Here is a 25318-nt window from a genome sequence, read left to right on the forward strand (position 1 = left end):
GATTGGATTGGATTGTAAGATCGGGACCGGCTACGATCGGCCTAAGCTCGGTTCGTGGAACGGGTGTAACTTTTAGCTAAGACGATTGTAAAATTGGCGTAACTTGCTAAGATTGATCTTACATAAGATCGGTTAGTGGAACTGCACCCTGGGCCCTGTTCCACAAAATACGATCGTAGCGCTAAGATGATTGTAACGCCCATACCTTAACATAGACTTACGACAGTCGTAGCGCTAAGATGATTGTAACGCCCATACCTTAACATAGACTTACGACAGTCGTAGCGCTAAGATGATCGTAACTCCCATACCTTAACATAGACTTATGACAGTCGTAGCGCTAAGATGATTGTAACGCCCATACCTTAACATAGACTTACGACAGTCTAAGTATGATCGCTTTGTGGAATGGGGCCCTGTTCATCTTCTAGCTAGCTAGACTTCACAAGCCATCTTCTAGCTAGACTTGTTATACCTTGATACAACTTCCATGTACTAAGTACTACCAACACCACAATGTCAAAAGGGACACAGGGAGTTAGTTCTTAAAGATACCCTTATCGGGCTTTAATGTCTAACAAAGGAGCTTCAATGTTAGTGTGCAAGTGATAAGTCAGTCACATGCATACAAAATCATCTACCTTGACGAGAATGCCTGGCAGGACAGCACCTTAACATCATCCAAAACCAACTGCTTTCCTACTGATTTTGACTACAGACTGTAGGGCTGGCTATCTATAGAGATCATAGAGATCAATAATATCGATCGTTTATAGATAAATATCAGAGATGCTCCAAAAATCCGAAACACATGCATATATTTCCCATCACTGGTGACATGTTTTGCATCAATTTTGTTAAAATTTCTAAAATTCTAGAGAACCCTTCTCACACCTCATTTTAAAAAGACGCCATTATTCCAATATACCATCCTCATAAGTGAGAATTCTCTTTCTTTGAGACAGGTTCAGGTTCTCCACTGCCATCTGAGGATGATTTACCACTGGTACTGTCGCCAACTTTATCTGCTGCTTCCTTCTTTGTAGAAACAGACTTCTTTTCTTCACTTGACTTATCTCCCTTAGTTTCTTCTGATACTCTACTTTCTTCTTTCCCTTCAGCTTTTCTCTGTGCATCATCATCAACAGAACCATCCTGACTTTCAGACTGATCATCTTTCATTTCAATGTCATTCTCATTGCCCTTTGGTACTTTAGAGTTATCTCCCTTCTCCTTAGCCATGTCTCCTGCATCATCCACTTCCATGGATTCATTTTTGGCCTCTCTGCTTTCATCGCTTACAATAGCTTCATCAACAGTTGGTGTTGTGGCCTTATCAGTAACGGTAACGTCACCATCCTCGGTAGCCTTGGCCCCATCACTTGTTTCACCTACATGGCAAACAAGACATTCTCAAGGGATATAGAGTGATCTGATATTCTCATAGACTTAGGTATGGGTGCTAAAAGCAAAGTCAACATTATGATGAGGTCTGGGTGGCCCAGTGGTCTAAGGCAATGCAGATTTACTGCCCTTAGCAATGGCAGGAGTCTGAACCGAAGATCTGCCCGATATGTCCATGCTTTTTGTCAGCAGCCTACCCATACACATCTCAATGAGGTATTGAAAGATTATGACCTGTGTCACTTCAAGCTTGTTCAAATATGGATGCTACAACAATGATATTACATTATTAATGTTTAGAGCAGTTTCCAACCTTACTAAGTCACATTCAAAAGGACGTTCAACTCCTCAACCAGACAAACAAAAACCTACCCTCACCCCCTGCGTCACCGAGAGGGAAGTAACCATTCATCCCCTCCATGTATAAAGTCACATCCACCTTCATGAAGAGGCAGAATATGACCCTCTCCACCTGCATGGTAGAAGACAAGCACCAATGACCATGAGGTGGATATATAGGCAAACAATCTGCATGAAATACTCTATCTTATGGAAAGAGAATCTTTGAAAATATTTAAAACAGTTGTGATCAAGTTAACTTAATTTACAAAAAGTGATGTATTTTCTAAAAAACCAGACAATGACCAATTTTTGTTTCGATTGTTGTTGATTTTAAAAATATTTTTATTCATTTCAGTGGAGCATATACCTACAAAAGTATATAAGTATGGTTTGATGGAATAACAGTGTGGGCATAACAAGCAATATAGACTAGCATAACAAATACAGCAAGTAGTGTGTAGCACACTTACAAGAGAAAGTACATTCAGACTACGTGATTTTTTATGGTGAATGTGATACAATGGAATATCAATGCTGGCATAGCAAACAATATAGTTTAGCATAACAGATACAGTAGGTAGTGCATAATACACTTATAGGAGAAAGTATAGTCAGGCTGGATATCATTTCAATTCCTTGGGCCATTACCTCCTGTGGTGAATATGGCACAATGAAATAACAATGTTGGCACAGCAAACAGTATAGTCTAGCATAACAAATACAATAGCATATTACTCTTTTACAGTAGGTTGTTTCGATTGTTTGCTGTATGAATATAAGAATATCCTGTACGATGACAGTAAATAACTGAGTAAGGTTCTCATGATGCAGTGACTGACATCAGGAGCTATTCATGTTATTCTTATAAGCTTGAACCAAGTTACCGGTACCAAATCTGACCACTAGATATATATTAAGTCAACCCTTATGACAATCATTTCACTGATATTTACACGAGCTAGTTCAGATGGATTTCCATTCAAAATGTAATTAATCTATCAGTATACATCAAAATGTGCTTATCAATGTCAGTTTTGTAATCAAGTGATCAACCTTTTGTCCAATGGGCAAGTTGTGTAATGCTCAAAATTCACACACTAAAACATTGGAGTTTGGGTACTGTCCACAGTGTGTGAGTGAGTTAGTATGGATTTACTCCACTTGTCGCAATATTCAAGCAATATCACAGTAGGGAACACCAGAAATCTGCTTCACACATTGTACCCATGTTGGGAAACAAACCCGTTGTAGCAGGCCATTTCTCCCCGGTCTAAACTTTCCCCAGGAAGAATCTGGCCTAGGCCAGACTTTCCCCTGGGAGATTTTGTCCCAGGATATTCTTACCCCGGGGAAAGTCCCCCTAGGCCAAAGGTTTCCCCCTGTTTAAACTAGGATATTTTGTTCTGTTTTCTATGAAAAGAGGGGAGATTCTGGCCTAGCTTGGCCACTTCTTCCCTACCCTTGATTTTATATCAAAAGGGGGAGAACAAGTTATTACAAACATCAAACCAACAGTAGTTTTGACTTAAAATTTGGTACACATTTGTGCCAAATAGTCCATTCTTGCCTCTGACTTTGGTGTAGTGATTTGAATGCATACATGTTTAAACGGCATATATCTCTAAATCCATCCTGCTCACAGGTTGCTTGCTATCTTATCATGCTGTTCATTATCTCATATTTGTTGTATTTATGTATAAATGTAATGGAACATTATTCACATAAGCTTGTTTACTAATCCATAATCACTTTTGGTGAATGAAATATGATTCAGATATACACTATAGTGGAATGATAGTTGACACAGCATTTGATACAGATATTGTGTTGAGTTGTTGTGTTGATGTTTATGTCTGCTTCCAACTGTTAAATTGCTGTCGCCGACGTGGATGCCATATTTAAAGCCATGAGTGAGGGAATAAAATTTTGAATCGATATGGACATCCAAGTAAAAACTGGGTAAATGTATTTAGTTAAAGTTTCAAATATAGGACAAACTTTCCCTGGGGAAGATTAAGCCTAGGGGGGGGAAGTTTGTCCTAGGCCAAAGTTTGGCCTGTTACACCGGGTCTTTGGCGTGACGAGCTAGGCTACCCAACCACCCCTGTACTGTCCATAATACCATCATACCTCAGGTCCATATGGATCCTCTTCCAGAAATTCTCGAACTGTTTTCAATGCAACTTTGACTGCCTTCTCATTAGGATAACCTAAAACAATTGCATTTAATCAAATATCACCATGAGCTATACAGCAATGTTCCGAAGCATTGGGTAAAGTACATGGGATGACTGAACATCCTGTTTGGCTTATAAATGCTCCAGGATCTTCTGACCACTTTAGACCCGTGAAGGTCCGGTTTAGAATTGATCTTCAGTAACCCATGCTTGTCGTAAGAGGCGACTAATGGGATCAGGTGGTCAGACTCGCTGACTGGGTTGACACATGTTATTGTATCAAACTGCCTGGATCAATGTTCATGTTGTTGATCCCTGGATTGTCTGGTCCAGACTCGATTATTTACAGACCGCCGCCATATAGCTGGAATATTGCTAAACTCACTCACTCTGATCACTTCAGAACAGCATAATGTCACTAATGTCACAACACTGAAGCTCACCTGGATACGTCAACAAAGACAGCCCTGCCTTGTGTTTGTCATCAATGCTGCACTCAGCAATATTCCAGCTAGTATTAGGTGTGGCCTGTAAATAATCGAGTTTGGACCAGACAATCCAGTGATCATTAGCATCAACCAAATCAGTGAGCCTGACCACCAGATCCTGCTAGTTGCCCCTTATGACAAGCATGGGTTGCTGAAGACTAATTCTAACCCGGATCTTCACAGGCCCTTTGCTGTCAGCATTTCTATTCAGATATATTCTGTATACACACTTTAGATCAATCCATACATATACGGAAAAAATAATAACTGAATATGAAAACTATAACTTGTATATTTATAACACTTATCCTATCTCACAATATGCATTTTCTCTTGTTCTTTTCACAATGGAGTGAAAACAACCTCAAACAAAGTTTCCAGCTTCTTGTTACATATCACCCAAACACACCCTGCTCCATGAGTTGGGCAGTCGCTGGAAGTTCATGCAAAGCTTGCATCTTGCTGTCCCAACAGAAGTCATTCACCAGTCTTGTAATTTTTATTGTGGGTTTGGTTGGTTGGGAGTCCATTGTGCATGACAGGCTAAATATTATATACTGTATAATATACAATTTATAGTTAACATTTAAAAATTAAAAATCTTATCGTATGTCATGTTAGACTCTGCCCACCTGAGAACAGGCCATGTACCGTGCTAGCCATCATTATTGATCTTACATATCGATAATTGTTACCTAAATATCAAACTTTTATCAATAAATATCGGAGGCGCAACTTTTAGTAAAATGCCAATGATATCCTGAAGAAATAAATGCATTTCACATCACATGTGAGTATTGACATGTTTTTGAATGAGTTATTAACAAAACAGCATCCTGAACATAATTTAGAAGCAGACCATCAATTAAGTCCTAAGTTTCTAAATTGTGTAAGAAAATTATAACTTTTTCTACCACAAAAGTTAATGTATGATATAATCGATAACACAACTTTTATATGTTGTGTTTTCAATCGACGATATTTCTGATTATCGATAATGTTTTCCAGCCCTACTGTGTGTACTGCTGCTGTTGTGTTTACTCACCATATACTCCTGTAGATATACATGGAAAGGCCTGGAAAAGAGTAACATACAAGAAAGGTGAACACATGTTGATTATTTAAGTTGTTTACAAGACCAAGACAATTATCAAAAATACATGAAATTACAAAAATAAACATATGACAGAACATTTTTTTGCATACTCTGTATTATGAATGGGCCCAAATAAATTTGACATCACTCTAATGACGAGTGCCAGTTCTCTTTATTCGAATATGTGAATCTCAGCATTAAAGCATACAAATTGACAATATCATGTAGTTATGATGCTTATGTTGTGAGTGAGTGAGTTTAGTTTTAAGCCGCACTCAGCAATATTCCAGCTATATGGCGGCGGTCTGTAAATAATTGAGTCTGGACCAGACAATCCAGTGATCAACAGCATGAGCATCAATCTGCGCAATTGGCAACCAATGACATGTGTCAACCAAGTCAGCGAGCCTGACCATCCGATCCCGTTAGTCACCTCTTACGACAAGCATTACTTATGGCTGATTCTAACCTGGACCTTCATGGGTCTTGTGCTTAGATGATTGTGGAAGCACTTACAATTGTTGTCAGTTTCTGTTCCTTCATCCTCTTTAAGGATTCAACATAACAACTCTCCAGGTCTTTGGGATATTCTCCGATTGGACCAACAGTATGAATAACATCTGAAAAGCAAGTCGACAACACTAGTGTTATGACAAAGACAACAAAACAACTATTCATTCTCTATAATTGGCAACTACACCCAGGCATGTTTCATTTCACCCTATGTCAAGGTAGGTTGAAACAAACAACTTGTCCTCTTCTGCTTCTAGGGATGTCACGATACATAAGTTTCATGAATCAATACGTATCACAATACCCATGTCACGATTCGATACGTATCACGATACCTATTTTCGCCGCATTATTGCGTAAATTTAGTTACATTTTGAACATTAATATTTCATGTTTTATAATTGTCCAAGAGAAGATCAACATTTCTGATTCTCAGAGATTTCCCACCTTTGTTCATAATAAATAATCATTTATAACTCTCATAATATCAAAAAACATGATACAATTGCCAAACATAAATGATACATAAACATATTTAAACCAATACTTTCAAAACTAAATATCGATACAGTTTTGCATGTACCGATAATTGTATCGTCTTAGTGAGTGAGTATTGATGCACCGTTGTATCGTGGCATCCCTGTTTGCTACTGACTCGCCAACTACATGATCTGGACAGTCGTGTCGGTATTATGGTGGAAAGGAGATAAGCCTCCTACTGTCAACTTTTAATCTCATCATATATTAGTAACTTTATACAACTACTGAAAAAACTGAGGATCAAAACATCTTCATTGTTACACGAGTGAGTGAGTGAGTTGGGCTTTATGCCGCTTTTCGCAATATTCAAGCAATATGACACATTGTACCCATGTGGGGAATCGAACCCGGGCCTTTGGCATGGTGAGCGAACGCTTTAACCACTAGGCTACCCCATAACCCCATTATTACACCACTGTTATGAGGGGATCAACCCTTGTTTACTGATCCGATAAATATAACAACTCCCACATTAACACCCACACATAAATGGAAGAAGCTGATTATAACTAGCAATGTCATGGTGTGAATATTCTTCAACTGGTTACATATCCTGTGGAAACTACTTTGTATCGAACTGTTTTCATTGAATCAAAACATTCAAAACATCTAAAGTGCAAAGTAAGACTGTTTTGCATGGACTTTTTTTAAACATAAAAATGGCATGGGAAATATGTTTGAATGTAAACAATGCATTTAATTCTGATACTTGAATATGTGTGCCTTATTTGGAAGTATTACTGCTATATGCAAGAAGTAATGTATTCAGGCTGCCTTGATCAGTCTGCTATAAACATGGTATGCATAGTGGCGTTCTGTAAATAATTGAATCCCGGACCAGACAATCCAGTGATTAACAGCATGAACATCGATCTACGCAACTGGGATGCAATGACATGTGTCAATCAAGTCAGCAAGCCTGACCACAAGATTAGTCGTCTCTTACGACAAGCATGGGTTGCTGAAGGCCAATTATAACCCCGGATCCCTATATAGGTACAATGTGTGAAACCCATTCCTGGTGTATCCTGCCATTATATTGCTGGAATATTGATAAAAGCAGCGAACAACTAAACTCCCTCACACTCATATTGACAGATTATAGTAGGGAAAGATTCAGCACTTACATTTGGCAGGGAGGTCATAGCCAGCAGTTATTTTAGCATCGCCAGTGGGGCAGCCCTTGAGGAGCTTGCATTCTTTCTTCAACTTGGGTCCTGCTGCTGAATGGATAGCACCATCAACTGCAACGAATTTGGTGGGAGAGAGTGAAGATCCATGTATCCATTAGGGGTGGGTACTGCAGAGAATTTTCATATTGCGATATATTGCAATGCGAAAGCATATATTGCGATATGTACTGCAATATATTACTTATACTCAAGTTAATGCTTGATTTATAAAGCAAAAACAAAATAAAATCATCATGTTTGATTAAGCTTTAATAAAAACTTTTAATCCTGACAAAATAAAAATGTAAATAATATTTGGCACAAATGAAACAAGGCAATATCCGAAGATTTCCGAGTGTTACGAAGTTTTCCGAATGCATGTCAAAATACCGGTTTTCGATCAGCATATCGCAATACATATAGTTTTCATCTCTGAACCGGTAAATACCGGTAAACCGGTTATATTGCGCAGCCCTAATATCCATAATGCAGGCTACTTGTGGTGTTTCTTATTTAATGTCACACAAAACATTAGGAAATGGACAAATTTGAGGAAGGAGCAGTAATCAAGTGCAGTTAAGTACAGTTATAATGAACTCAAACAGACCATAATTACTGCAGTTCATTATAAGCATCTTGACTAAACTATGCAGCTTGTGACTGGGGCCATAGAAACAGTTCAATAAATCTGCCACTTCATTACAAGCATATGGAGTTTACTCTAGTAACAGTTGTTTTTTGGAAACATTATGGAAGTGGTTAAAATAGGTTTCATCCACATTTACAAATCACTGTGATAAAGTTTGTGGATCACTACATCAGATATTATCATTACATCAGAGCCTTTGGACTCCAATGAGCTATTACATTTTTCTTTGCAATTTTTTATGTGATGATGGAATACACTCTCTCCTGGGAGACAGCCAGCTTCAGCTTTACCTAATTCCATCAAGACTAGAAATGAACCTATAATGGTAAATTGGGTCCAGAGTACTCAACAAAATAAACTGAATATAAATTACACTTTGTCATCAAGGATGCTTCATGATGGGACAATAAGAACCCAAAATGGCCTTCTACAGAGAGCTGAACCTGGCTCATCAGTGCCCACCACTGAGTTATAATCGTGAACCCTAATCTTCAGTCGAACATCTGCTGTGACTGAACCCTAATCTTCAGTCGAACATCTGCTGTGATTTACCTCCACCTCCTCCTGGGAGACTTTCATTGGCAACATTGACAATGGCATCTATTTCCAGCGTGGTAATGTCCCCAACCCACAGGGATACCATCTACAGAGAGTTGAACCTGGTTCATAGTGTCTGCCACTGAGCTACATCGTAACCCTTAAGCTTAAATTGAACATCTCCAGTGACTTACCTCCCCCTCCTCCCATGAGACTTTCATTGGCAGCATTGACAATGGCATCTATTTCCAGCGTCGTAATGTCCCCGATCCACAGCGATACCTTCTCGTTGAGATCAGGTCTTATTTCATACTCTTTCTTACACACTTTGTCTGAAACAAACAACATTTGAAAGTGAAATTGTGCTGCAATACCTACATCTCTCTCTGTGTATAGAAAACAGAAATCTCCATTAATTCCCTGATGAAGAATTTCTGTTGACTGCATAGTCAGATGAAAATGTTGTTTCCAACACTTAAATTAAAGCTTCCACTAAGCCCCTGATCATATTTCCATATCATGAAGCTTTCACTGCTAAATACACTTCTATATGTGTAGCAGAGTGTGGAGCCATCCCACAGATGACATCCTTACCTTGTCAACTTGCTGACAGCATTAACCTCTTTGGTCATGTGGATCTATTGACTTTGCTTTAGTGGCCATCTCAACATGGACAGAGCTGATCCACATAAACTTGTCTTGCTATTTTCTCCCATAACCAAATGAGTAGGACATTGAAAGTATGTCTAGACCATTCCATTTACACAAATGCTTAAACTGCATATTTTCCTACTCCAATATGGTTCCCATGTTAACCATATGTGAAAACCAATGTTTGACTAACATCATTTATGCAAAGTTTCAGCTTCATGCAAAATTTACAGATGGAGACTGGTTTCAATCACATAGCTGTGCATAGCATATTCATAAAGAGCGCTCCAAGGGACATAACTCTATGGGGTTCGCTTGAAATATTGTTTCACCGGTAGATGGTGCAAGAGTCGATTTAATGCAACATTGCATTTGAACTTTTTAATTTAATATTGTAATCTAAATACGTAATCTTTTATGGAATAAATTACATGGTTGCTTCCCGGAGGACAGGATTATTGAGAGAAATGCATAATGCTTTCTTTCAGAGAAGTGTGGTGTGACATTGTGCCTTTAAAGGGGCACTAAAATCCATGATCTGGGGCCATTTTGTTCGTGACATAATTAGCAACTTTTGTCAAACTGAAAGTGAATTCAAAATTACATTCAATGAAATTAGTCAGGACTGTCAGCTGACCAATGCTTAGTCCCCACTTAACATGCATATTTGTGCACAACATGTGAAGAGCCAGAAACAGGTGCAAGCACAACAGGTAGACAGGTGAGTGAGTGACTTTTACCTAACACTGCATCAACAATCTAGCTTCTTGTTATAAGAGCCAACGTATGAGCAGATGAGCCCAATGTTGGGGTGCAATGGAGTTTTATATGCAAGTCACTGACTGGTGACAACTCTTTAAGTAAGCTCTTATGGCAAGCATATCTGGGACCTTGCCATGGCAAGAATCTCCATGGGTTCAAAGCAGAGGTAAATATGGAGGGGATAGCAGATAGATATCTTCTCCCTAGTGGCAAGGGTAACCTTAGTGTTAACATCTTAACCTCAGATTATGGCCCACGACAGACAGCATATGATTACATATGATACTGTCACTTCAAACACATCTGAGACATATACCCCTCAAAGAAATTATATTAACATGCATACATGAAAGACATTGAAATGATTTGCACAAAATCATCTTTTTAAGCACGAATATGGTATTGTTTAGAATATATGCTACCATGCCAACAGGGTTATTGTTGAATCATTAAAATACAACAATGACCAAATGCCCCAGGGTAACAATCCAGAAGAACATCACAAGAGAACCATAGGACAAATGCACATACATGTTCTGAACCATCTGGAACTGCTCTGTAATAGTCAGGGCTTCTTGTTTGCCAAAACTGCAGCAATTCCAGAATTGTGAAGAACATTTGAAATTGCAGAAATGGGAAGGAGATCCTAAAGGCAGTCAGCAAAACATCATCAACAACTAGGACATCTGTGCTGTCAAGGATGGAGGACTGTTCGCTTGAGCAGCAGGTAAAGAACTACCATGCCGTTTTCAGCTAATCGGAACTGCATATAGCAGGTGGACAGACTTGGAGTGATGTGGGTGGAAATCTCCCACACTGGCAGAACAAGCCTGATTGACTGACTGAGTTTGGTTTTACGCCGCTTTTAGCAATATTCCAGCAACATCACGGTGGGGGACACCAGAAATGGGCTTCACACATTGTACCCATGTGAGGATTCGAAACCGGGTCTTCGGCGTGACGAGCCAATGCTTTAACCACTAGGCTACCCCACCGCCCCCAGAACAAGCCTGAAGAAAGGTAACTTCACAGACCAATGCTGTTGTGAAGGAACCGTACTGCACATGTTCCCATTACAAACTGTGTTTCTTGCCTCTTTCAACAATACAATGCTATACAACATACAGCATGTGTAACTACAGTATAAACAAGGAACCACAATGTACAGTATCTCACATTGACCTCTTAATCACCAGATATGAACCTGATAAACAAAACTTTGGGATAAGTTTGATTGCTGCCTTTGAAACAAACTGGAAAACATGCTCTGCAAGCCGAGTGGGCAAAGAGTGAGTGAGTGAGTGAGTGAGTTTGGTTTTACGCCGCTTTTAGCAATATTCCAGCAATATCACGGCGGGGAACACCAGAAATGAGCTTCACACAATGTACCCATGTGGGGATTCCAACCTGGGTCTTCGGCGTGACGAGCGAAAGCTTTAACCACTAGGCTACCCCACTGCCCCTAAGTGGGCAAAGATGCTAAAATGGGTGATCCTTCTCTCATTTCTTACCATGGACTGAAGGTGCAAGGCAGTACTTGCTACAAGTGTGAAGTATATGTGGTTGTGTCTTCTGGTTGTGTCTTCATTTTTGCTGTAGTATCTAACAGGTACTGATTAGCTAATTAAGATCAATAATCAGAGATTAGAAATTGCTTTGCAAGTTTTACAATGAAACCAAAATGTCATGATGTTTTGGCCATGTTATAGCATGGCAAATTACTAACCTTATAGTGAGGTAACCACAGATGGGATGATAGACCAGAGAGAACAAGTATTGTCACTAAGGTGACATAATCCCCCGCCGCAAATTATCAAATCAAACTTAAAAAGTAATGAAAGTGAAGGTCGTAATTTAAGATGAAGTTAAATGTCAACAAAAACATGACCAGTCAACCTATTTTGATATCTTGCTCTGTAGTTTTTCAAACGCACAAATATTTTCAAGACTCACTTTGACCTTAACATGAACGTCTTAGTGTATGAAATATGCAAATATAGTAATAAAGAAATTGCTTATTGAAAAACATTCAAGGGAAGTCTTGAAAGTCTATGAAGAAAATCCAGTGAACAGTTCTTGAGATATTTCGCTGACAATCTTAACATGCAGTTTAACATGCTGAAATCTTCAAAGTTTCGCCGTGACCTTGAAAATGATGTGAAGGTCACCAAAATCGACTGGGCCCTGGGCCTTCCCCAGATGAAGCTTGATGTCGAATATGAAGAAAATTCAGTAAACGGTTCTTGAGGTATCTCACTGACAAGCTTAACATGCAGCTTAACATGCTGAAATCTTCAAAGTGTCGCCATGACCTTGAAAATTAGGTGAATGTCACCAAAATCGATAGGGCCCTGCAACTTCCCTAGATAAAGCTTGGAGTTGAATATGAAGAAAATCCGGAGAACGGTTCTTGAGATATCTCGCTGACAAGGGTAAAACGTTAAAGTCCCCTTGTGACCTTGAACTGAAGGTCAAGGTCACCAAACATGACTGGGACCTTTCTTTTACTGTGATGAATCTAGGTACCAAATATGAAAAGAATCCAGTCAAAGGTTCTTAAGATATTTCAATTCATATGGACGGAAGGACGGACAGAGCATAATACTATATCCCACGCTTCGCGCTAAATGCTAAATGTCTTATTTCACAAGTGACAGAGAAAAAATAATTCTTTAGTTTCATACCACTTCTGACTTACTGTGAAGATTGTCTTCATTCATCAATTTTTCCCAAAGACTTTGAATTCTTATGAAAGGATAAAATAGTAAATTATTAGCATATATACTAAATCTGAAAAAACAATTTCATTGTTTAGAGTACATGTCAGTGATTTAGTACTATTTCCATATGGTTTGACCTACTTTCAGCTTGTAGCTGATTGGTATATATTATCTGTACATTGGCCTTTCCTTCTGTCACAACATATATCTTCAGCAGGGGTGACAGACAGTTGTCTGCCAAAAAGCATGCTTTTACATAATATTCTCAGCACTAATTGTTATTTATATAAGATTGGCTATGTTAAGTCACCAGCATGTTCATTGTGTAAAGATCCAGCTGAAACTATAGCACATGTGCTTTGTAATTGTCAATATGCAATAGATATTTGGACAAAATTTACTAAATGGATTGAAGGATACATCGAAAGTAAAATTCATTTAAGTGAAGAACATATATTATTTGGATTTAAAGGTAAACATAATAATCCTCTTAATGTGGTGATAATAATAATCAAATATATGTTGTATAAATGTAGTAAGAAAGCAGTGAAACCTAATTTTATATGGTTTCAAAAAGAAGTATTAAAATATTATGAAATCTCAAAATTTATTGCCTTTTCTAATTGTAACTATGCAAGTTTTCATTCTTTCTGGTCATCCTTCCATTTACTTTTTCGAAATACTATAACTGACTGACTGTAACTACATGTATTTTGTATATATGTGTACTATATATATAAGAGGTAATGTACACATTATGTATTTACATCAACACTACTCACTGTACACTTAAAATACCTTCAAATGAACATAAAGCTGCTGTAATGGAAATTGTAACATAAAAATGGAAATAAAAAAAAGAGAAAAAAAGAAAAAAAGAAGCATGCTTGTCATACAAAGCGTTATGGGAGTTTTCACTAATATATAATGTGATACTAGACAAGGTTCAACATGAAGTGAATGTCTGTTTGAAGACAACCAGTTGTCTATCTCTGATTAAGATTCAATCATGACGAAAGGTTGATCTTTATTATCATATTAAAGCGTGAAACAATTAAGACTACTTAGCGTGTCCTGTATCAAAAATGCAAATTCAAACTGTAAAACTTACATAACATACTAGAATTCAACTTACGGTTATGCCCCTATTTTCAAAATGACCCAAAGTTATTCAACCCTGTGGTACTACATTTTTCAAATCTAGAATGAACACTGTTATTACATTAACTCTACTTCCAGTCATTAACAATCCAGATATCAAGTACACATGCTCTTTGAAGTTCATACTGAGTAAACATGACATGTGTCAGAATACAGGAGGTATATCAGGAGTTGGGAGATTAATCTAGACTTGCTTCATTTAGGGCATTAGCATTGCAGGGAGGGCTAGGCAGTAAGGAAAATAATGTTTTTCAGGGACTGTGAGACAGTTTCATCAGGTGTGAAGCATCAACATTTATAAGCATGTTTGAAAACAACCTTTGAGTAGACTCTCAAATTTACATGAGGCTTACTTATGAGGAAAAATAAACCATTTGACACCAGAGTCTTGTGTGGCCTCAGTTGTATTTACATAAGCGTGTAAAAGGGGTAGGCAAGTACTGGCAATATTGCAATTTATTTTTTTCATGATCAGTGAAATTGATTGATATGTACATATCATTTACAGAATTGACTGATCGCTATGGATGTAAATGGGACCTAGGTATTTATCATAACTGAAGTGAGATACCACACACTGGATAATAGGGAATGCATTCAATATGCCATCTTAGAATTGGGAAAACTCAGAATCTTTTATCAAAATTACATCATAAAACAGAGAACATTTATTCACTGAATCAGAGTTTAATTTTAAAATCAAGTTAGTTCTTCTTCAACACAATAGTTCACAATACTGAGGGAGTTCAAAGCTATGCAATCTAATGACTCATCTCACCGCTTTCGACCTTACCCTCATTAAGAAGCTGCCATTGGGGCGTCCGGTGGAACATCTTCTTTAACGCTAGTGAAATGACAACACCACCTTACAACAGTATTGACACAATGCTTGTCTAATGTAAAAATATAGTATTTACATAATGTGAACACCTAGAATCAGACTTTGTTCCTTAAAATACTAACATGTCAACTAGATCTATGGGTAGAAAGTCTTTGAATGTTGTTTAACAACATATTCAAGCTATATCATAGCTGCCTTAAAGGGCAAATGTACATGAAAATTTACCTTTTTGTCTTGCACTTTTTCATCATAAAAAGTGTTTGTCAAGTAGTTTTATAGCCAAAACAGTACAAATATCAGAAGTAACTAATATATTTTTTGCGTAATATCGATTCAAATATTCCACATTTACCGAGAGTTCTATAGCTACAATAAACACACCATGGCTTATGTCCCTTGGAAATGACGTCATTGGTGCACAAACGATAAACGAATGACGTTGTTAGACCTTATTAGACCCATTTCACGTGGTGCAGGTATAGGTGTGGTTCTTGTGTCTTGATGCGCAGGCTACTGTTTTAATCCAGCTGTTGCCTGGATGTCAGGTGGAATGTGGTCAGTCCCACACTGTGATGATGTCACAGTTTGAAAGAACGTATACCGGTACATTGTACTAAAAGTGTTACCACGTAACCAAACTGTATAACATATTCAACCTGAGTCGGTCCCCTTTCCAACAGTATTATTTTTCACTTAAACTAAAACTACATCTAGCTTGCCATCGGTGAATGTGCCAGCATTCTACGTTTGTTACTAAAATTCCTACATAAATCGTACGATATGTCCCTTCTCTTCCACCTTCACTTTGCTAGTACACGTACATATCCAAATACATCACGCAGATAAATGCAATTTGCAGTTTTGAACTCTGTTAGAAATTCGTTTTTCTATGATATCATCCGCTCATTGTAGATAACATATACTGAAAATTACATGCATCGTAAATCTCGCCAGTTTAGACAGATTACTAAATCACCATTCACTGCGTTTTGCGTAATTTATAGTATGTCTGAATTCAATAAATTCAAATGTCAAATTTTACTCTGAGAATTGAATTTAAAAGAAAAAGACGTAACATTGTGTTCAGCGGTAGTTTTGTTGTTGTCTGATAGAATCACCAATATTCGTTCTGAAACATTGTCGATGAACTGAGAATCGCTGAGAATGTTTTGGAAAATACGCAAACACAATCAAAGTGAATTTTCAGCCATATTACAGAGTGTTTATAAAATCATGTCACATGTATGTCAGTTATGTTTCGTCCATAAAATCAATTGTATAATTTAAAACACCATCTTCCTTACATAAATCCCTGAATTCCTCATACAGTTCAAAATAAACTGACAAATGGACTCTGTCACCAATACGAAGTGTTTCAGTGAAATCTAACGAAATATATAAGATGCCGCGCTGGGAAAGGACCACTTGTTTGAAATGTAAACAAAGCCAATCTCAGATTTTATACTGTGTATCCGTTCGCCTACTTGTTGCATACACTTGCTCATTAGTTTTAGAACATGCATGGGAAAGGATTCATCACAACATATTATCATTTCTGAAAGCATGACGCCATGACTGACGCCACAACGATGACGGTACTTCACTTAATTTCTGACTATTTCCCTTGGTCACAATGAAAGCAAAAGAAAATAACAACCAGCAGACTGACAGAATTTTCGGACTACTTACATGTCACATTTATGCATATACGTTGCTTGAAACAACGAAAATTTCCTTCGAAAACTCTGGCGTACGAGTTCGTGTCAGTGAACACGCCATTTTGAAAAGGTCGCTTCCCTATAGTGATGTCATACGGACGTCAACATTGATATACATATGTGGTATTTTCATTGAGGTGAGGTTATGAATGAAAATACACAATGTCATGATCAATCCGTTCTGCTGCTTACATTTTCTGTTCTTATGCTTCTTACGTATTTTCATAAACTTTTTTTCATGTGATTAATTTCAGTATGATAATCTTTTTATTTGGGACTAGACAGGACACCCGTTTAAAATCAAGTGGCACCAATTACGTCATAATCAAAGGGCGGTAACTCTGGCCTGTTTAGCTCGGCAAACAAAGGCATCATATTGGCATTACATTTCAGCACTTATTTTGAGGGTTATACTTACATAGTAAGAAAAATGAGTGTATATTTGCAAACATTGGTATTAACTAATTAAAACAGTTCACTTTGATTCACATAAGAATAAATGTGATTTATTCGTGTACACTTCCCCTCTAAGCTAGCTGAGTTGAGGCAGCAACAACAAAAATCTATGACAAAATATCGGCCATTGTGACTACAAGATCCACTTAGGGACCTAGTGTAGACATAAAGGAACAGTGCATTGCTATCTGCTATGTAAATGTTATATCTGAAATAAGAAGGATAGAAATGCAAATTTTGTATTGGGTGCCACAGGGCACTAGACAGATAATTTAGGAGTGCCTTTCTGAAAATAAGTGTGCCCATACCTTTTGATGTTCTAGTTAAACTTAAAACATTACCACAACATGTCATTTCAATTCATTGTTAATATCATGTAAACCTGTCAACTAGTCTGCCTCACAGTCCCTGAACCACCTTATTTATATTATCCCTTCTGCCCAGCCATTTTTGCAATGCTAAAGTCCATAAGGAAGCAAGTCTAGATGTCCTCAGGTTCTGAATCTCCCATCTCACTGGGGCTCCTTTTCAGTGTTTGGATTATTTGTTACTATCAAAATTATATATACAGAGACTAAGCGTTAGTCTAACCAGGGAGACTATATAAGGGGGAGTGGTCACTCCTCGGAAAGCCCCTAAGCTATGCCTCGGCTCGTCACGTGACCAGTGTAGCCAATATGGTGGCAGCGTAGTTTTTAAGATTGAGCCCGGTTTATTTTCAACAGCTGATTACATACACTGAGTGTTGTGACAACTGAAAACCTACATGTAGAAGATAAGTTACCTATTCTGTCACTTCATTTTAAGTCAAATAATTGTTATTAGTGTCAGTATTAGTACAGTAGATTTGTAGTAAAGTTTCAAGTCGGCATGTTGTAGCTCACTGGCTTCAATTCTCAGTACACAGTGAAGAAAGACTAAATTCTATCGCTAAAAACTTCTTTCACATATTCGTTTAATTTTTAGAAGGGAAATATACCTTTAGTTGAAAGGTGTTTGCAAGTAATAGTGATAGTTTTATAACTAAAAAAAATTTTTAGGGTGTATTTGAGGTGTGTGAAAAATATGACATATCGACGATCTGCCATTGAAATACTACAGGGCGTTGTTTGAGTGTTTCTAGTTATTGTTCTAAAACATCTTTCACATACACCTTAAATTTTTATGAGGGGAATATACCATCAGGTGAAAGGTGTTTGCAAGTAACAGTGATAGTTTTATAATTTGAGGTGTGTGAAAAATATGACATATCGCCGATCTGTTCTGATACGCCACTGATGCTTGTGATGCTTGAGTGTTATAGTTCTAAAACTTCTTTATTTCTTGTTGATCTTAGTATTTGACAAAACTGGAAAGGTGTTTACAACGCTTTGTGATAGTTCTAAACTTTCTGTTTTTGAGGGGTCTGTGACAGTGTCAGTTAATATTCTGTCAATGCCAATGTCATTCCACACATGCAATAAGATATCTGAATTAGATTTTTTTTAAAAAGGACAGCTGACGTTAACACATGTGTTCAACCGATAGTTTTGCGTTCTTAAACATGTTTGGGGAGGGATGGCCGTGCTGTATCATTTATTCTTTCATTCATTCACATATGTTCTTTTTCTTTTGTTCTTTTTCTTTATTTCTTTCATTCATTCAAATATAATTCTTGCTCTTAATTCATTCATTCATTCATTCATTCATTCATTCATTCATTGTAAAATTCCGACTGATACAATACACTGGCTGAAGTACTGGGAACGAACCACGTCACTGTGTGCGTTGGAGCATGACGAGGCACACGCTAATTAGTACAAATGGTAAAGAAAGCAAGAGAGTCACCTATCCCTGTTGTAGAGTATCCTTGGTCTAACCTGTAAACTTGACAGCTGGATTTCCTGAACACTATCATGACTGCAAGAACAGTTTAGCTTCATTTGTCCCGAACCCATAAAGGAACCCACAAACTATATTATCCAAAACAGGCTTTCCTGTTATGCTCTCTGGCATTCAAAATGCCTAAGCTCATGTTAAACCGGGCTATTAAGAGTACAATAAATAAACAGTTTGATAGGGTGCAAAAATAACTTTTGAGTCATTTAAGTTGGTCAGATTTATCGCATTTTCCATTAAATGAATCATGCTGTGACTTATACCTACAGTGTAGTTCTGATGCCATAGCTACTGGGTACTTGTAGAACCATACCTACAGTGTAGTTCTGATGCCATAGCTACTGGGTACTTGTAGAACCATACCTACAGTGTAGTTCTGATGCCATAGCTACTGGGTACTTGTAGAACCATACCTACAGTGTAGTTCTGATGCCATAGCTACTGGGTACTTGTAGAACCAACCTACAGTGTAGTTCTGATGCCATAGCTACTGGGTACTTGTAGAACCATACCTACAGTGTAGTTCTGATGCCATAGCTACTGGGTACTTGTAGAACCATACCTACAGTGTAGTTCTGATGCCATAGCTACTGGGTACTTGTAGCACCATACCTACAGTGTAGTTCTGATACCATAGCTACTGGATACTTGTAGAACCATACCTACAGTGTAGTTCTGATGCCATAGCTACTGGGTACTTGTAGAACCATACCTACAGTGTAGTTCTGATGCCATAGCTACTGGGTACTTGTAGAACCATACCTACAGTGTAGTTCTGATGCCATAGCTACTGGGTACTTGTACTAGTTGTAGAACCATACCTACAGTGTAGTTCTGATACTTTGCCTACTGGAGAAGATGTCATATTTTCCATTTGGAGACCAACTTTCAATCTAACTAAATGTAACATACCTTTTAAGGGTGAACTTTTCTTCTTCTTTGGCAGAGTTGCAGACAATTCATCTAACTTTGGTTGAGTTTTCCAGGGAGGTATGTTAGAAAGCAATTCATACCTATCACGGCACTTGTATCGCTTCCGCTTTTCATCTGTGGGCATATTCAGTGCAGTGTCTGGAAGCAGATAATACAGCAACGTGAGTTCCCATGAAAATATTCCCAAAATATATACACAAACAAAAATTGTTCAACACTGATAGACAGTTCTTTCTTTTGCTGTACACAAGGGGGCAACTTGATCATGCCAGGTGGCAGGATTTTAACACTGTCAAGTGATAATCATTGTATTATGATCAGTGAGAGTCCAAAGCGAGACTCTAAATGTTGACCACTTAAACTGAACTCATAAGCACTGGTTGCTAATGACACTGAAAGATCAAGGATCACTGAATCAAACTTGGATTTCAAATCCCCCAAGACACAAGGGACACAACTGAGGGCTTTGCTCACCTTCCCTCAGTCCTCTACATAAGCACAGATCGAACCAGTACACTAAAGTGGCCAACTGTGGCTATCATTACCTTCAAAACTCATGCTAGCCCACTGGACCAAGAACACTAACTTGTCCTGTAGACTATTATAAATTATATTCCTCAATGACTGGCCCTTATTCTTTACCAGTTCTGTAGGCTTTGAGTTTACTTCAAATGAGGCAATGAGGCTTATGTGTTGTTGTTGATAGATCTAACCTGTTTTCAAACAGCCATACTGATTGGGACACGTTGTATTATTCTGAGAAGTGTGGCCTTATCAAAGTGTCAACTTGACACTACAGACATCCAGCCTGTTAACATGGGGTTCATATGAACTACTGTACATGTGTCAGAACAGTTATGTGTCATTCCAAATGTTTTAGCCCATGTGATGATGAAAAGTAACAGCAAAATAGTGTGAACACAAGAATTTAAGGAATTTTCTTTTTGAGAATTAATTTCAAACTTTCTGTTGCTATTTGAGTTTTTATGGAGGCCTGCAAATAATAATTTGTCATCTGTGTAACATGCATGGCTGTGCGTTCATGAAAACCTTGTAAAGCAACAAACAAATTCGGTCAACAAAAACAGGTGACACCACTCACGTACAGCTACTACTTACAGATGAAGAAACAGAGGTGACACCATTTATTGAGGATTTCTTTCAATCAAGACCTAGCTGTATTCTTTTGTTGAAGACCGCCTCCGTGGTGTAGTGGTTAGAGAGTCCGCCCGGGAGAGCGGAAGGTCGTGTGTTCGATCCCCGACCGTGTCATACCAAAAGACGTTAAAATATGGCACTTGTTGGTCCCTGCCTGGTGCTCGGCATTAATGGGTACAACAAGGACTGTTCGGCTCGGAGTCAGTATGTGTCTGAGTTGGGCATTCATGCTTCACTGCAGCATGGTATTTCAGTGGGCTAGCACTATAAAACCAGCTTAAGTCTGGGCTAGTACAAGCAGCTGCACATACACATACACACGCATGCATGTCATCATATGAATGAAATATTCTTAAGCACGACGTAAAACCCAATTTCACCTCACATCGCCTTTTGTTGAAGATATCACCCACTGGTATGAACATGAATTAAGTTATGGTCAACATCCATCAGATATCAAATATGTCTAAATGAACTGTTCGGAAGTATGTTTTCAAGGCTGATAATGGGGCACAATGTGAGGACTCATAGTCATGTAAATGTGAAAAGCTTTTACATTCATGGTGAAATTTAAGTTCCATAAATAATACTTCTGGTAGAGGGACCCAAATACTTCAGTCTACCCTACAAGCCAACTGACGGTTGGACACCATGTGCGTTTAGCAAATAATTTACCCTTGCAAAAACTGCCAGAGAAGTAGGAGAAATTTGCTCAAAATTTTACTTAAAAGGGCCCCAATTGTGGAGAAAATGGTCCCAAATGAATTGAAACAAACCTACATTATTCAATCTTAGGAAATTTAGTACATTTATTATAGCTATTCTGCAAGTTTATCTCTGTTTCACACAGTCTCTGTCACAACGTCATGGTAAGATATTCTGTTGCAGTCAATGCACTGGACCACCACTTCAAACTGGACATCCTACATTACAGCCTTCTGACACTGACTGATTTCTCCACAGTGTCCCCGTACCATTAATGGAATTGTACCTGTGGTGAGATAATAATGATGATTTGGAGATTTAACATGCACTTTCCAACATATGGCCAAATGAAAAAATGTTGTGGTTCAGATTACACCTCTTTAAAATTTAGGGTAGGTATTAATAGGTCGGTCGGAATTAAAAATTTTTTACATATTTTTTTTAGAAGTAAAGTACATTTAATAAAGTGTCATTCTATGTTCAGTCAAGCTTGCGGCCATCATATCGACTCTTTCTATTAGAATGACTGATATCTGTTGGGGTCGGGAAAAAAACAATGGGATCTGAAAGCATAGTTTATTCATTCCTCTTTAAATAAATAGGGTCGGCACCAGAATTCAAGGGTCGGTCGGGAAATCGGAACCACAACATGTTTCTTTTCAGGCCTAATGAATATTTTGCAGGCAGTAAGGTGGTCAGGTTGGGTGCAGGTATATATATCCAGATCCAGGATACTAATCTTTATTTATTCAGATATTCTCAATTGTTGAAATTGACAATCCACAAACAAAATAGAAATTAGAACATCCTAACTGTCCCAGCATGCATCACTGTCTTGGGCCTCTCGAGCTTTCCAAATGAAAATAGTTAGGCCTACTCGATCTACTACTAATTAAGAACTGAAAAGGGCCCGTTTTCATAACTGTACAAACACAGATTTGTGTTTTTGTTTGGGTCCATATGCTCCAAATGTTGGGGCCATTTTCTCCAAAGTATATGAGAGGTTTCAACTAAATTCTGGGTCAGGTTTTTTCTGAATTGTTTTGGGGAATTTTGGCAAGGGAGCATGTTCTATCTTCTGAGTCTACTTGGTGTAAAAGACATTTTGGTTTTTAAATTAATATATTCTTCTTATCAACGGTTGGTAACAGCTAATACAGATCAATTATTTTCCAGGTTGTGAACCGTTTCGGATGAAATGGTTCGAACTTGGATGATTAGAACATGGTCAAGACAAACAAGAGCAACTTTCACTTTCAGTTTGTGAGTTAGGGGAATTTAGGCCAAATGTATTTTGTTTATACCTCGAGCTGATTCAACCTCTGTTTCCTCGTCTTTTTTAACAACTTGTCGTGTTATTCTCCCCGGGGACCCTGGCGGTTTCTTGGGAGATTCTTTTTTCGAACCTCCACCAGAACCGTCATTCTGACTACTCATATTTTTCGCAGGTTGCGCTTGAAATGGTAGCTTCGTCTGCTTCGATGTCGGGCCTTTCTTCGACATTTCAGAAACCAGGTGGCTGAAGTTTCGTTGTAGTGGTTTGAATGATTGTACAAGGTTCACATTACAGTGACTAAGGTGATTGTCAAGGTATAATTTAAAAGTAGATAACGTATTTCTTCTTGCGATAGACTTCGTGAGAAAACCGGAGAGACTCCTTGCGTACATGCTATTATCTCCCTTCCGTAAGGGAGGCAACTCTCACACGGAAAACAAATCGTTCACAAACAAATTGTATAGATCGCCTGTACTCATATTGCCTTCGTCCAAGACCATACAGAGAACAGGAAAATAATTGTGAAAATAAAAGTTTAAAGAACATTACGTTTAGCTTATTGCGAGGGTTTCCGATACTATACTACTGAAAAATTAGGTGGTATTCCATATGGACCCATAGTATTTAGGAACTAATTTGAAGTATATGTGTATGTATATTGTTTGCATCATTATTGGTGTATTTACATACTGTTGTGAACTGAATTCAAGCTTGTCATAAAGTGGTTTCTTAAAATACATAGTTCTTCATTTCAGTATTACTTACTTATAGAAAACATCATAATATAAAATATATAAACATGAGGTTTGTCACACATATTACACATAGTCTCAATTTATAATAGAGACCAATTTATCCTAAGTAGTTCACAATGTTCAGACTTGTTGCTTCATAAGAAAAGCAAGATTTGCGTCATAACGTGATCCCTTGCATTTGAAAAGTCTACACAGGCAAGCAGAATATGATTGATGGTGAACATTTAATCGCAATGGGTCTCGTGTCGCCAAAGGCACTAGTTCGATCCACACATGGGTACATTTCTGGTGTCCCCAGCCGTGATATTGCTAGAATATTGATAAAAGCGGCGTAAAATTGGGAGTGTATACGTCGACTGCAGTATTGTATTGGAAATAGAGAAAGATTCACGCGATATATTAATGTGTTGATTGACAGTAAAGCGCTTTGGTCTTTCACCTAACAAAACCTATGGTCATCTGACGTCCAAAGACTAATGCAAATCTCAGTTAGATGTCCTTGCTATACTGTTAAGCTATTCATATCATGCAAATAATCTTCTAACTGTACAATTTTCCCACTAAAGCGCGAACCATGTGAAGTAGTCGTAAAATCCATCCTTATGTGCGCGCGCGCGCGCGTGTGTGTGTGTTTGTTTGATTGCTTTACACATCGCAGCTTACCGATTAAGTCACATAAATACATAAATTATCGTGTTTCCAACAGACAATCAATTGAATGTTGACCTTCTTAACAATGATCCAGGAATTTCGGAGATTCACCGTCAACCAAGTCATTAAGTCTCACCTCCCGATCCATTTGTACTAATTCTATACATGGGATATTATCTACCGACCACATCTCCCTAGGAATCCTCAGCGTTTAGATGCTTACAAACAACAGTAGGGCGTCCTCTACGATTATACCACATATTAACGTCATTTGGTACCATGTGCCCGCTGGTCTTGTACTTTTGAGCACTGTACAAAGTGGTTGTGGAAAAGGTTGCTAAAAGGTCAGAAGGTCATAATGGGAGAGTTGAATATTTAAAGTTTGAGGGTTATTAACTTTATCCAAGTGTGTTTCTCTATTTCATGAAATATTTTATTAAAAGAAAACCCCAAAATATATTTTTTTAAATAAAAAAAAAAATATATAATGAACACTCCCTCTCTCAAAATGGCAGCTAGCAGACGAATTTAAGCAGATGTAGGTTTTGCGCATTATGTAAGTATATGATTGCTTCATTTCATCAACTCAATGTAAATCAAGTTATTAAAGAAAAGTTATGTATGAAACAAAAAAGAGATGTTTATTTTTGTTTGGTGAGACTGTCAGTAAAGGGAGCAGTCCTTATTTCAAAATGTAGTATGTCAATATCAGATTATGATTTATCAATTTCTTAT

The 25318-nt window shown here is 37.9% G+C and overlaps 1 protein-coding gene across 2 annotated transcripts; it reads right to left on the reverse strand.

The window, feature by feature from the left end:
• Positions 1–325: 325 nt before the first annotated feature.
• Positions 326–23575, reverse strand: LOC124255323 (ADP-ribose glycohydrolase MACROD2-like). Of its 2 annotated transcripts, XM_046689212.1 has the most exons (10): positions 23206–23575; positions 20018–20176; positions 15006–15056; positions 9113–9250; positions 7688–7804; positions 6024–6127; positions 5457–5487; positions 3877–3956; positions 1777–1876; positions 326–1391 (listed from the first exon to the last, which is right to left on the reverse strand). In XM_046689212.1, exons 1-10 carry the CDS (start codon positions 23567–23569, stop codon positions 934–936), a joined length of 1602 nt encoding a protein of 533 aa, XP_046545168.1. In that variant the 5' UTR covers positions 23570–23575; the 3' UTR covers positions 326–933. The 2 variants fall into 2 exon arrangements, with proteins under 2 accessions (XP_046545168.1, XP_046545169.1); XM_046689213.1 differs by lacking the exon at positions 15006–15056.
• Between the last annotated feature and the right edge of the window lie 1743 nt (positions 23576–25318).

Source organism: Haliotis rubra, unplaced genomic scaffold (genome assembly GCF_003918875.1).
Source record: "Haliotis rubra isolate DU_JTF1 unplaced genomic scaffold, ASM391887v1 Scf6, whole genome shotgun sequence".
In the NCBI taxonomy this organism is placed as follows: domain Eukaryota; kingdom Metazoa; phylum Mollusca; class Gastropoda; order Lepetellida; family Haliotidae; genus Haliotis; species Haliotis rubra.